Raw genomic sequence first — 12,519 nt, forward strand, 5'->3', positions numbered from 1 at the left:
AGCCCCACAGAGGCCCGGAGAGGCTGGGGTAGCCTGAGTTCACACCACCCGCCGCGACCCGCTCTGAGCTGGATAGTGTTGCAGTGATGGCCCTGGACAGAGGCCCCGGGTGCCCTTAACAGTGGGATGGGAGGCTCTGCAACCTCCTGGGTCTCTCCCTCCCGGTCCAGAACTCTTGTGCTGGGGGACAGGGCAGGGTGGAAGCGGCCGTTGCCGTAGCTGCAGCGCTGGATCGTTTCCTTCCCTTTTAAGGATCCGGGCAATTCTGTTCCAGCTCCTACTCTGTGTGTCAGATCCGCTTCCCTGTGTCCCGAGGGACCCCGTTAGGGGGCCTGGGGGGCAGGGCAGTCCTCTCCTGGGGAGCAGTGGTGCGCCCCGTGTCCTGCCCGCCCCGCCGCCCCAGAAGGCCACTTCAGCTTCGCTCCACCTCAGTGGTGAAACCCTAGGGATTTCAGCTTCCGGGGCACCAAGAGGCAAACGGCAGGAGTTTTAATTCGGGTTTAGGTGCAGTCGTGTTTCTTCATGTCAACGCGTCATTAGCTGCGTTACCCCAGCATTCTCCCCGCCAGCTTTGTGGCTTTTTGCTCATAAAGTGCTGTGGGCTCGCAAATAGTTACGGACATCGCCGAGGGCAGGGGTAGGAATTGCATGCAGCTAAGTAAAAACTCCCCACCCTCTTGCACACACACCTCCTCCCCAGGGAATTATCTGCCGGGAGGGAGGAGACACGCAGACCTGTGTTTTCAGTAGCACCACGTGGGCTGCTTCTGAACCCATTTGGTCCGGGATCAGAGACGCTGTGGAGGAGGGGAGACACAGCCCAGAGCAGAATCTAGATGGGGTGCGGGTAAGGACAGGGCAGCACCCGCCGTCCTGGTCCCAGGGGCCGACGGGGGAGAGCAGTGGCTCCAATGCCTGGCCCTGTGGTCAAATCCATGCCAGCGTGTGTGTGGCCTGCGGCCCCAGGGGTGGACGTTCAGCATGTTGGGTTGCTTTCCACTGGAGAAGATTTTGTAACTGTCGCAGAGATCTGGCCAGGAAAATAATTGGTTTTGGGATTTTTGCCTATAAATGGAGCTGGGGGGGCGGATCCCCGTGGGAGGGTGAATGAGTGCTGGGCGAGGGGCGGCGTCTCTTTCTTGTTGGCGCCGTGGCAGAGGCTCGGCTCAGATAGACCCCTGGCTGGGCCAGGGAGGGTCAGTGTGCCTTGGGCTCTAACGCCTGAGGTTAACCCAAACAGGCCTTGGTCGGTGCGTGACAGTCCCATTTTAAGATAGAGGACTGTGACCGAGGTCCCCCTGTAAGGCCCTGCTGCAACTCAGGGGACCCCACTTCTCTCCCCTCTGTGTCCCTTGGTGACCTTGGCCACACTCAGGTACTCCCTGGGCCACGGGAACAGTTCTCAGCTAGGCGGCTGGTCTCTACTCTCCTCGGGCAGGCAGGAGCCTGGGGTGGGGATGGGATGGGAGCGGGGTAATGAGGGGAGTGACTGCCTTTCTCCCGTTCCTCCGGGCAGCCTCCACTCCTGTCCTACAGATACTTACAGGGCACTGCTGTGTGTGCCCAAGCCCTTGAGACCTGGGGCGACCGACCTGGGTCTGATGGGGGCGGGAAGGCAGAACCCAGGGAGTTGATGAGGCTGGAGGCCCCGTGAGAAATGGGGGCCTGGGTCCAGCGGCGGCGGGGGGGGGGAGATGGGTGTGTGCGGGGGCCCCCGGGCAGAGCAGGGGAGTGCTGGCGAGGAGGAGGGGCCCCCAGGAGTGGCTGCCGCCCCATCTTGCCCCCCCAGCCCTGGCCTCTTCCCCTCCAGGGGTTTGTTTGGACCACTCCACGGCCTGCTGCTGATTTATGGCCGCTGCATTTTATCTGCCCAGAAGTGCTTCCGCAGTTCCTTTGAAGTAGAAGAGGGTGTTGGGGTCAGAAGCACCACCCCAGGGTTATAATGATGCGGAGGGTCCAGAAGCCAAGGTTCCTGCTCAGCTTTCTGTTTCAGCTGGATTGAGCGTGACCCCTGGGTCCCCCGCCCTCTGGGTCCAGCCCCAGCTTCTGCGCGGCTCTGCTTTGCCCCGAGGGGAACCACCTCAGGCCAAATATGTGCTCGTTCATTCATTCACTCACTCATTCATTCAGTAATTCATTCATTCCTGCTTCCCCCCTCCTTCTAAGCGTGCCCCGGGCACTCATTAGTCATGAGCCCAGCTGCGCTGGTACCTGTGGATACAGAGGGTGAGGCCCAGGGCTCACACCTACGAGCTTCTTTCTGATGGCGGAGGCTCACACCTCGGGCAGCCCCAGCCCCGTGGAGGCGGGAGGACTTCCCCGAGCACGTGGGCCCCAGGGGCTGCAGAGGCCATTCCCCAGGCCATTCGGGGACTGAGTGCAGGGTGCTGGAGCAGAGGAACGAGGGGGGCGGGGCGGGGCGGGGCGAGCCACGCTCCCATTCACTCACCTGTTTATTCAGCCGTTCAACAAACGTTTATAAAATACACAACAGGGAGTGAAACGAAGCCCCTGGCCTCGTGGCTCTGACACTTAAACAGAGAGATGGATGTCAAAGGCTACTGGTGACAGTGGCAGTGAGATAAAATTGGGGTGGGGGCGGAGGGAGGGTGTACAGGCCGGGCCTCCAGGCAGGTGTGAGGAACAGAGCGGAGGGAACCCACGGAGGGACCCCTGCCTGCACCGGGCAGGGGTGTCTCGTCCAGCGGCCCAAGGACCTGACGGGAGCATCCTCGGCCCCCTCAGCCCAGCCCCTCACCCCTCACGTCTAACCCCCCTCCCCTTCTCTCTCACGCAGCAGGCAGGCTCTGGAGAGTTCCGGACGCTGCGGAAAGGCTTCTCCCCGTACCACTCGGAGTCCCAGCTCTCCAGCCTGCCGCCCTCCTACCAGGATGCGCTGCAGAATGTAAGTGTCCCTCTCCCAAGAGCCCCACTGTTCCCATGTGGACCGCCCACCTCCGGAAGTGGAGGGGTGAGGCTCAGACCGGCTGGTGACCTGCCCAGGGCACGAGGATGGTCCACGGCTGAGCTGGGATTGGGATCCTCAGCTTCTGCCCGAGCTGCTTCCAGGGCAAGGCTTGGACGGCGCCTGGGCTCCCGACCCTTGACCCTCCCCCCTCGACCCTTAGAACCTTGTAAGGGCCCGGCGTGGTGGTGAGAGGTGGAGGCCCAACTTGGGATACCGTTGCCGGCAGTGCAGGCTGGGACAGAGGCCACGCGGCCCAGCCGTCATCTGTCTGTGCAACTCGTCCGCCTCTGTCACTCCTTGGCCACAGCAGGGAGTGGCTGCCCTGTGTGTACGTGAGGGCGACTACCCCAGACTTTATAACGGAGGTGGGGGAGGAGCTCAAGTTTATGACCGTGGGCTTCCGTTATCACCAGGGCGCCTCCAAGGTGATCCTGGCTTCTCACCTGGGCTCTGACCTGCCCTGGGTGGGACAGGGAAGGCAGCGTGCAGCCAGCTCCCTGGGATGTGCACGCCCGGCTCAGGACTGCTCCCTGTGGGTGAATGTGCCCGTCATCCCCCTGTGACCGAGGGATGTATTCTTGTATTCAGAATACGCAGATCTACAGAAGGAGAAAGTACGTTAGTGGTTGCCAGGGGCTGGCAGGAGGCGGGAGGAGGTGATGAAAACGTTCTGTTGGATGACTGTACAAATCTGTGAATGTGCAAAAACTACCTCCCAAGAAGCACGCGTTCGTGTGAGCTCTGTAGATGTTTATTGAGCATCTGCTACATGCAGGGCTGTGCTGGGCGCTCTCCACACACAGAAGCCCTGCAGCAAGGCAGGGACTTGGTGAGAAGTCCCCACGGAACAGATGAGAAACCGAGCTGGCCTGAGGTCACTGGCAAGGTGGGCCTGGACTCTCTCCCCCAGGGTCCCAGCCCGGCTGTCTCCCTTCCATCCCGGCCGGCAAGGGCAGCCCCGGGGTTCCTCCCTGGGCCTCTGCGCTGGCAGGAACAGGCTGATGCTGCCGCTGGCTGCTGGCCGAGCGCTCTGCTGTTTCTCTTCTGAGGCCCTCGCACCTTCTCCAGGAATGTAGCTGCTGACGCTGTGCAGGCTGCAAAGCCTGCTGATGACACATAATCCAAATATTTATCCAGGAGCCCCGTGGCTGAATGAGGCTCCATGATGAAGGGCTCTCAAAGCCCAGCCTTGCATTGCCCCCACAGGAGTGGCTCCCCCAGCCCTCCATACCCTCTGCCCTCCGTTCATTCTGATTGACTGTGGGAATCCTAACAGCTAACGGGACTGGGCACTGAAGACTTCTTGGTGAGCTGCAAACTGTAAAGTGCTGTGCAAGCCTGGCTGGCTCCTAGGACGTGCAGATGGGAGCAGAGGGAGCTCACTCCCCGAGGCTGAGCCCCTGAGGCCTCGACACTGCTAGCGGAGGGCATGAGTCTTCCGGAAGGCTTCCTGGAGGAGGCCTTAGGAGGGGCTCCCTGTGCCTTCTTCAGGCTGCCTGCATGCCATGGGTTGTCACCCCCTTTGGAGGGAAGGAAGCTGAGGCCTACCGGGGTGGGGTGGGGTGGGATGGGACGGTTTGCCAGGGTCGCATGGCTAGTGCGTGCCAGCACCAGGCCAAGGTGGGCTTGGAGGCCAGGGGCCAGCGTGCAGCATGGGGCCGCGGGCAGGTTCCTGGGGCAGACGGAGAGGGTGATGGTGTCTTGTGGGAGGGGCAGCCCCGAAGGCTGCTGAGGAGGCAGTAGAGGGGCCAGAGCTGAGGTGGAAGCTCAGAGGTCAGGCCCCTTGGGGTGTTTCTAGGGCGCTGAGCCCTTGCTGGGCCCTGGAGGGCCCGTGGGTCCACAGGGAGAGGAGGTTTGTGTGGGGGGACCCCCTGTGCTCTGATGCTGCTGGGGGCCTCGTCTCTTCCACAGCTAGGTGTGGGCACATCTTCTGTGAGGCTACCTGCATGTCCACATGTCAGAGAATCCCGGGGTGAAGCAGGTGACCCTGTGGGGTGGGGAAACCTCCTCCCTGCCCAACTGGATGTCCCCACCCTCCCCGACCCCATCCCTCCCCACTTCTCCCACCCACTGCCTGTCAGCGGAGCGAGCAAAGGAGGTTGTACCCATCAGGGTCTGAGAGGAGGAGGCTTTTGACAGCTCCCTCGGGGACACTGGTTTCCCTACTGTTTTTTGGTCAGTTGACTATTTTTAAGTGTCCATTTCGGTGGATTTTAGGATCTTCACAGATTTGTGCAGTCATCACAGCAGAACATTTTCATCACCCTGGAAAGAAACGCCGTGCTCCTTAGCAATCCCTCCCTGCAACCCCCCGCCCCCAGCCCCTTGGCAACCACTCATCTACTTTCTGCCTCTCCACATTTGCCTTTTCTGGATATTTCATATAAGCCGGAATCATAAAATATGCCATTCTTTGTGACTGGCTTCTTTCACTTGCACCGCGTTTCTGAGATTCATCCACATTGTAGCACGTGTCAGACCTTCATTGCTTTTTATTGTCGAATTTTATTGTCCACATAAATTTGGACAGAGTTTTATGTGCAACAGCTGTGTGGGTACCTCACATCTTGTGTCGTTCATCAGTTGCTGTGCATTGGTTTGTTTCCACTTTCTGCCTGTTGTGACTCGTGCTTCTCTGAACACCCCTGCACGGGCACGTGTATGGACGCCTGTGTTCAGTGCTCTTGGGAGCACCTCCCCGCTTTTGGCTCCAGCGCTGGAGTCCCCCAGACCCGGGGTGGAGGCTCGGCCCCCTCGTTTACTAGCTCTGTGGCCTTGGCAAGTCGTGCAGCCTCTCCTTACTCATCTGTAAAGTGGGAGCACAGAAAGACAGCGTCTGCGCAGAGGGTTGCAATCGGCACTCCGTGGGCTGCTCTGCTCCGAGTGGGCTCTTAGGAAGTCGGGGGGAGGCATCACCGGGCTTTCCAGGCTGTGGTCCTCCCACCATGGCAGGCCTGCAGGGGTGAGCTGGGTTTGGGAAATGCTCTAAAGGTCGCAGTCCTGACCGCCGTTCGGTGGTGGCTTCAGTCGCAGGAAGCCGCGGCTACGCGCGTTAGCACCTGCCGTCCGCTCGGTGGGGTGGCCCGGGAAGCGGTTGGATTGCACGGCCTATCCCGGCCACTGCTGGCCTTTGCTTCAGAATCGGCCCCCTTACAGTGCGGGCGGTCAGGGAGCCCCAGGCGCAGACAGGACCTGAGGCCAGAGGAGCCCAGGGCCAGGCGCCTTCCTGGGCTGTACTTGTGTGCGGTCGCCCCCTGCTGGCCTTTAGTGGGGAGGGCAGCCTTCTGTCTCAGGGTGTGCACCTATGTGTGTGTGACCCGCCCCCCACCTGTCTCCCAGAAGCCGCTTTGGTTTCCCCCGCGTGACACACCCGGCCGGGCAGCCTGGGCCAGAGTTAGGGAAACAGCATCCCAGGCTCTCCATACAGCCTGGGACACAGGGACCCTAGCTGTCATGCAGACAAGGAAACCGAGGTGCAGAGTGGGTCGGGCCTGCCTGGAGAACCCTGCCCAAGCCCAGCTCTGCCGGACATCAAGGCTGTGGGGTCTGGCCTCTGCCTGGAGCCAAGAGCAGGGCGAGCCTGCGAGGCCCTGGGATCAGGTCCAGGCCACGCGGGCCGGTGGGGAGAAAGAAGGCAGAGGAGGGTGGCTGCTGGTGGTGGAAGATTCCAGGCCCCGAGGGTCCCCGCACAGCGTGGCCTGGCTGGGCAGGGTCCCAGGGCGATGACCTCACCAGCCGAGCTCACTGAGTTGGCCTGGTCTATGGAGGGGTTATCGGGGGCCACCGACGGAGAAGGAAACCAAGACTCAGAGACAGGAAGGATGCCCAAGGACGCCCGGGTCTCCCCTTCACGCACTCCCTGGGGTGTTCTTGGCGTTTAATCTCTGCCTTCCGGCATCTGCCGGTTCCCCTCAGGTTCCCTCTCAGCGTCTCCTGACCTCCCGGCTCCTGCTGCCCCGCGGTTGCATCGGCCTCCTTGTGTGTGGGCTCCTTCTGTGCGGCCCTGATCCCTTCTTGACCTTGCTCTGGGGCCGGGGTCCCCACTGCAGCCCCAGCCAAAAGCCCTGCCTTCCGCCCCATGGACACCTGGCCAGAAGGAGCTGGCCAGCCGGGGAGAAGCCGGGCAGACAGACACTCGGCTTCCGACACGGGCGGGCAGAGGGCCAGGGAGTGGGTCCCTTCCTCTCCCGGCCTGCCTCCCGGCCCCTCAGGCTGATGCGGGTGGTGGGCACATGGTTGCCAGTTAGGGTGTTGGCAGAACGAGGTGTCACTGTTCCTGGGTGGCCGGACAGAACTGGGAGGGTCAGGGCTGGAAGCCCCAGGAACGCCCTGGGGGGTGGAGGCCGGGGAAGGAGAGAGGCCTTAGGAGGCAGGCCGCCTGGGGCTGGAGCCCAGGTCCTTCGCATCTTGCCGGGTGACCGGCAAAACAGACAGCAGACATTCCCTGTGGCTGTTTAGAGGAGCCTGCGGGATGTGTGTGGGGAGTCCCGATGCTGCCCCCTGCCTCACGCCCAGCCTCCTCTCCCCCGTCACCTCCACCCCCATTTCCTCCCGCCTGGGCCCTGGCCCCGCAGACGCAGTGCCCTCTCCCAGCTGCTGGCACACCTGTGGCTGCCACCGGGGAGCCAGCCAGGGCGAGCTGAGACGCACTTCCTTCCCACAGGGCCCGGCCTGCACGGTTCCCGAGCTGTGCCCGCCGCCCTCGGGCGGCTACAGCTCTGCGGGACAGAAGCCCGAGGCTGTCGTACACGCGATGAAGGTGAGGGCCAGGCCCTGCCGCTCCCTTGGGGGCCCCCAGATCCTGCTGCACTTCAGGAGCCTGTGACCTTGGACCCCGTGTTTGCCCTCTGAGCCTGGGGACAGCTGAGCGGCAGGGCAGGGACTTTGGTCTCTGGGTGGCCGTGGCTGCCTGGAGCACCGTGGTGTGGGGATTCCGCGGGGTGCTGGGTAGCGGCCAGGGAAGCTGAGGCCTGGGGGAGGTGGGGGGAGGGCTGGCACTCCTCAGGGTCGGGGATGGGGGTTGGGGGGTGAGGCTCAGGTCTCCCAGGCCCACTCTCCTGCGCCCTGCTCAGGAACTCCGGTGTGCCCTGCGGTGCATCTCCCACCACGGCATCCCCATCCCTTCACGTGGATGCGCGCCGTGGACGCAGCGCACGGTCCCCCGGGTGTGAGGCCCGGCACGGCTGCACAGACACGGCACACTTGCGCCTGTGCGGGCGGTGACCGGGACACACCCATGATGTGCGTGAGCCGGGCCGCCCTGAGGCCAAAGTGGGGGTCCGGGGTCGGAGTGAGTCCCCCCGTGTGACAGTGGTCCCCACCCCACCTGTCCTCCCTGCTCCCGCGTGACCTGTCTTCTGCTCTGCCCCCGATGCTGACACGGGGTGCTGCTTCCCTCACGCAGCGTCCTCGGTGTCGCTGTACCGCGGGGAGAGGATGCGAAGCGGGGAAGGACCACCTGGCCCTTAGGCCTCTTCATGCCCCTGTTCCCTGCACACCACCCCTCCGTCCCGGGACCCCACGGCTCCCCTTTGCAGCCGGGGCTCAGGGCGACCTGCCTGAGGCCTGCCCGGTGGCTTCCGCCCCTGACCCTGGGCCCTGTCCCCTTCAGGTCCTAGAGGTACATGAGAACCTGGACCGGCAGCTCCAGGACAGCTGTGAGGAGGACCTGAGTGAGAAGGAGAAGGCCATCGTCCGAGAGATGTGCAACGTGAGCCTCCTGGGGCCCGGGCCGGGGGTGACCTGGGCGGGCCCTGTGCGGCCATTACTCTCCCAGGAGGGGCCGGTGACCTGGGGGCTGGGAGCAGGTGCTGGGGCTTCGGGAGCCCTGGCCTCTCTTTGTCCGCTCGACTTCCTGCCCCCCTCCCGCCTCCCTCCCCAAGAACAGGGTCCCTGATCTCTGGTCTGGCTCGCCCCATTGATCCTGACCCTTGGCCCCTGTCCCCTGATGTCTGTCTGGCTCCCAGCCTCCCAGCATGCTGGCGCCCCTGCTGGCTGCCAGCGCACAGGTGCTGTTCACGGGGGTGCAGGTGGAACCCTCCATTCTGCAGGATGCCCCACCCTGGAGCTAGCTGCCTTGGCTTTTGGAAGCTGGGCTTCTCTGGGTCTTTGGGGAGGCAGAGCGTCATCCCCCAACCTGCCTGGCCAATACGCATGGTCTCCTTGGACTCGTGAGGGAGCCAGCAGGGAAGGTGGATCACGGGGCTGCACCTGGGCCTCGCTTGGGGTGAGGTGTCCCGAATCCCCCTCCTCTGCCGCCTCCTGGGTCTGTAGGCCCCACTGGACAGCCGCGAGGCCAGGTCTGCCCCCAGATGTGACCTGCTCGGGGTGGGAGGTGTGGTTGTGAAGGGTGGACGTGCAATGACGTACTCTGAGGGTCTCTGGGCCTCACGCGGCCTCCGTGTCCCCTCCTGGCCCCATGGCTCTCGGGACGCAGGTGATTCTGAAGAGCGATGGGGCAGTCTGTGCGCACAGGCCCCTGGGCAGGCTTGGGATGGGCCCTCCACTCACAGCTCGCCCCTCCCCACAGGTGGTCTGGAGAAAACTGGGAGATGCCGCCAGCTCCAAGCCCTCCATCCGGCAGCACCTGTCTGGAAACCAGTTCAAAGGGCCTTTGTAGGGCCGTTCCCCTGTGGACGTGGACTGGCCCTGCCTGGGGTCCCCAGACGTGGGCAGGCTGTCGCGCCGAGCCACTGTCTTCTTTTTCCGTGGTGAATTGTACATAGGACGCTGCCTGCTGTGGCCTGGCTGCCGGGGGTGCGACTCCATTTCCCACCTCTCACACACCAGCAAACCGGGAAGACTGTTCCCCGCAGCAGAGCGGCCTGGACAACCTCCTTCCTGCTCTGGGGCCCGGGCTCTGGGCTCCATTGGCGAGAGGCCGAGGCTGCTCAGAGATGTCCGGCCCAGGAACCGTGCCGGGCTGTGCCCAGCCTTGGTGGAGGGGCACCTCATCAAGACCTCCATCCCCGGCTGCCACCTGTGCTGGACAGAGGCCGCTGGCAGCTGGACTGATGCATGGGGCACCACTTTTGACCCGCCTGCTGTGGCTTGAACACTGGCTCCATAAGCACTGGGTCCCCAGAGTCGTGGACGAGGAAACTCACCGGCGGCCCTTCCTCTGGCCCCAGGGCCCAGCCTCCCCGCTGCCGGCTCTGCTTGTTTTTAGAGTTCACGCCCCTACCCCTGGCCACACACTCTGCAGTGTCCCCTCACCCTGTCCTAGGCTGTGCCCTATCCTTTTGGGTCCCTCCTGCCCAGGGCCCGAGGCACCTCCATTTCTGTGCTTCGCATCATGGGCTGTGTGGAGTCTCTGGGCTGGGCCTCTCTCTCTGCATGGGTGGCACTGGGCCGTGGCCGGGCCTCTGCTCAGGAACGGTTGCCCCCGGAGCTTGGACCCCTCTTGGATCACTGTGGGCGGAGTCGCGTGGCCGTAGGTGAAGGAGTTCTGCCCTCCTTGGGAGAAGCCCTGCTTGGCTCTGTTTTCATTTTCCTGTGTGACCCTCAGCAAGTCACTCAGCCTCTCTGGGCCCCTGGTCGGGAAAGGAGGGCTCAGAGGTTCGAGGCCATCGGCTCTAGTCAGCCTGTGTCCTCACTCACAGCACGCGAGCCAACGGGGTCCTCCTGCTGGAGAGGCGGCTGGTGGGTGGGCTGGGAGGGGCGGAGGCCCCAGCTGAGTTCCGCTGCCTCGCTGCCTCCTCTCGGTGGACGGTCACCTCCCTTCCTGAGCCTCAGAGTCCTCCCCTGCAGAGTGGGCAGCCTAAGGTCCTCCTTGCAGGGCTCTGGGGATCAAGTAAGACCTTCAGTGTAAAAGGATCGTGTATAAACTGTAAAGCGAGACATGTAAATTTTAAAGTTTGTGTGCGAGGGCAGTGAGGCCCCGAGGGCGTAAGTGATCAGTGGCGTATCACAAACGAGATCCCAGAGCCTGGGGGGTGGGGACAGGCCGCTGTTGTAACCAGCCCCCATCCACCTGCTGTCTGCAGTTCCTCCCCCATCGCTGGACTCCAGTGGTCATTAGAGCTCTGTGCGCGGACGAGCGAAGAGCCCGAGAGGCTGGCTTGGCATCGGACAGGCCTCATTGGAGGCTCGCGCGAGGGATGGGGACCAGGTTGAGGGGACGGACGAGGCTGCCCCGTCCCTCTCCCCAGCGGGGACGCTGAGCCGTCCCCACCGCCTGTCTGCCATCGGCACCCTTGGGTCGACACTCAGGGGAAAGGCCCGCGGCCCTCACTGTGCCCGAGGAGTGCTGAACGGGTGCCGGTGACGGCGTCGGGCACGGTCCTCTTGCCCTGGGTGTTACAGGAAGCTATGGGCTCTCTGGAAGGAGCTGGTCCCTAGGTCATGTGATGAGATCCCTGTCACTAGGGGTGTGCACTTGGAGCTGGGTGAACATCCTTGGTCACGTTCTGGGTGACTTCTGCCCGGGTGGGCAGTCAGCTGGAGGGCAGAGGCCCCCTCCCGGGTCTTGGAGTCCAAAGAACCATGGAGCAGCTCGAGGGGGGTCTGGGTCTCTTGGGTGGGAGCCACATCTGAGAACCTGTGTGTCACGTCTGGGTCAGGCTAGCTTGGCCACCGCTGAAAATAAGCAATAAGTCAGGTGTCCTGGTGACTGCAGGTCTCCTGCAAACTGACCCAGGGAAGAACAGCCTCCAAGGGACCTTTCCCTGCCAGAGGGAGGTGACCCTGTCCCCTAGTGCTGCGGTGGCGTCCGGGGAGTGGGTCAGGCGTTCCCTCCAGAAGCAGCCTCCCGCCCGCCATGAAGGCAGGCAGCACCAGCCGGTGCCGACGTCTCCTTCCTGCCCCTGCCTGTGTCCCGGAGCCAGCACTGCATGGGAATGGCTTTTGAGGACAGAATCGTACCTGTGACGGCATCTCTTTTAACGTAAGCTGTCGAAAAGCCTGCAGCGCCTCTGCGCGCCCCACGCCGGCCTGGGGCCCAGCTGCAGCGGGAGCCCACGGCTGGGAGGAGGGTCCTGGGGGCCAGCTCGGGGTGAGTCCCTGCTCTGCCACTAGCAGGGAGTGCGTAGGGGGTGACACTGGCGAACCTCCCATCTGGAGCCTCAGCTCAGAGAGCTCGTGGTGGGGTGTAGCTGAACCTGATGTCCTTTCATAAACACACAGTTTCTAGCGCCCAAAGCCCCGTGTGCCACCTGTGCTGTGGCTTCCTTTCCCGCTGTGATGGATGTCGCCCTTCCCTCCTCATCCCAGGTGGCCGAGCCCATCCTGGAGTCGGAATCCACTGAGCACATTTTTATCCAGAAGTTATTAGCCACACATCAGTGTTGTTCAAAGAGAAAAAAGTGACCTTTTCTTTTTTCTTGAAAACTTGAGAGGAAACAATACATACTACTGACTTTTTTTTTTTTAAGAAACAAAGGAAATGCATGACTGCAGAGCGGGAGAGGTGTATATTTTTCATAACGTGGGGGAAGTACTTGTGCTGCTCTCTGGGGATGGGCGGACCGCCTGGCCCCTGGCCCCAGGCCGGCAGCCGCGCTCTGTCTACCTTCTGTCGGATGTGACCGCCCGAGTACTGGGGCCGCCCCCTC

General features: G+C 62.9%; 1 protein-coding gene across 1 annotated transcript in view; it reads left to right on the forward strand.

Annotated features, from left to right (window-relative positions):
* Positions 1-9,587, forward strand: part of CCDC85C (coiled-coil domain containing 85C) — an 80,016-nt gene extending 70,429 nt beyond the window's left edge. The window contains exons 3-6 of the mRNA XM_065872607.1: positions 2,798-2,905; positions 7,632-7,727; positions 8,580-8,678; positions 9,498-9,587. Of these exons, the coding sequence (XP_065728679.1) occupies positions 2,798-2,905; positions 7,632-7,727; positions 8,580-8,678; positions 9,498-9,587 (393 nt within the window). The remainder of the gene's footprint in view (positions 1-2,797; positions 2,906-7,631; positions 7,728-8,579; positions 8,679-9,497) is intronic.
* The last annotated feature ends 2,932 nt before the right edge of the window (positions 9,588-12,519 follow it).

Source organism: Phocoena phocoena, chromosome 2 (genome assembly GCF_963924675.1).
Source record: "Phocoena phocoena chromosome 2, mPhoPho1.1, whole genome shotgun sequence".
Classification (NCBI taxonomy): domain Eukaryota; kingdom Metazoa; phylum Chordata; class Mammalia; order Artiodactyla; family Phocoenidae; genus Phocoena; species Phocoena phocoena.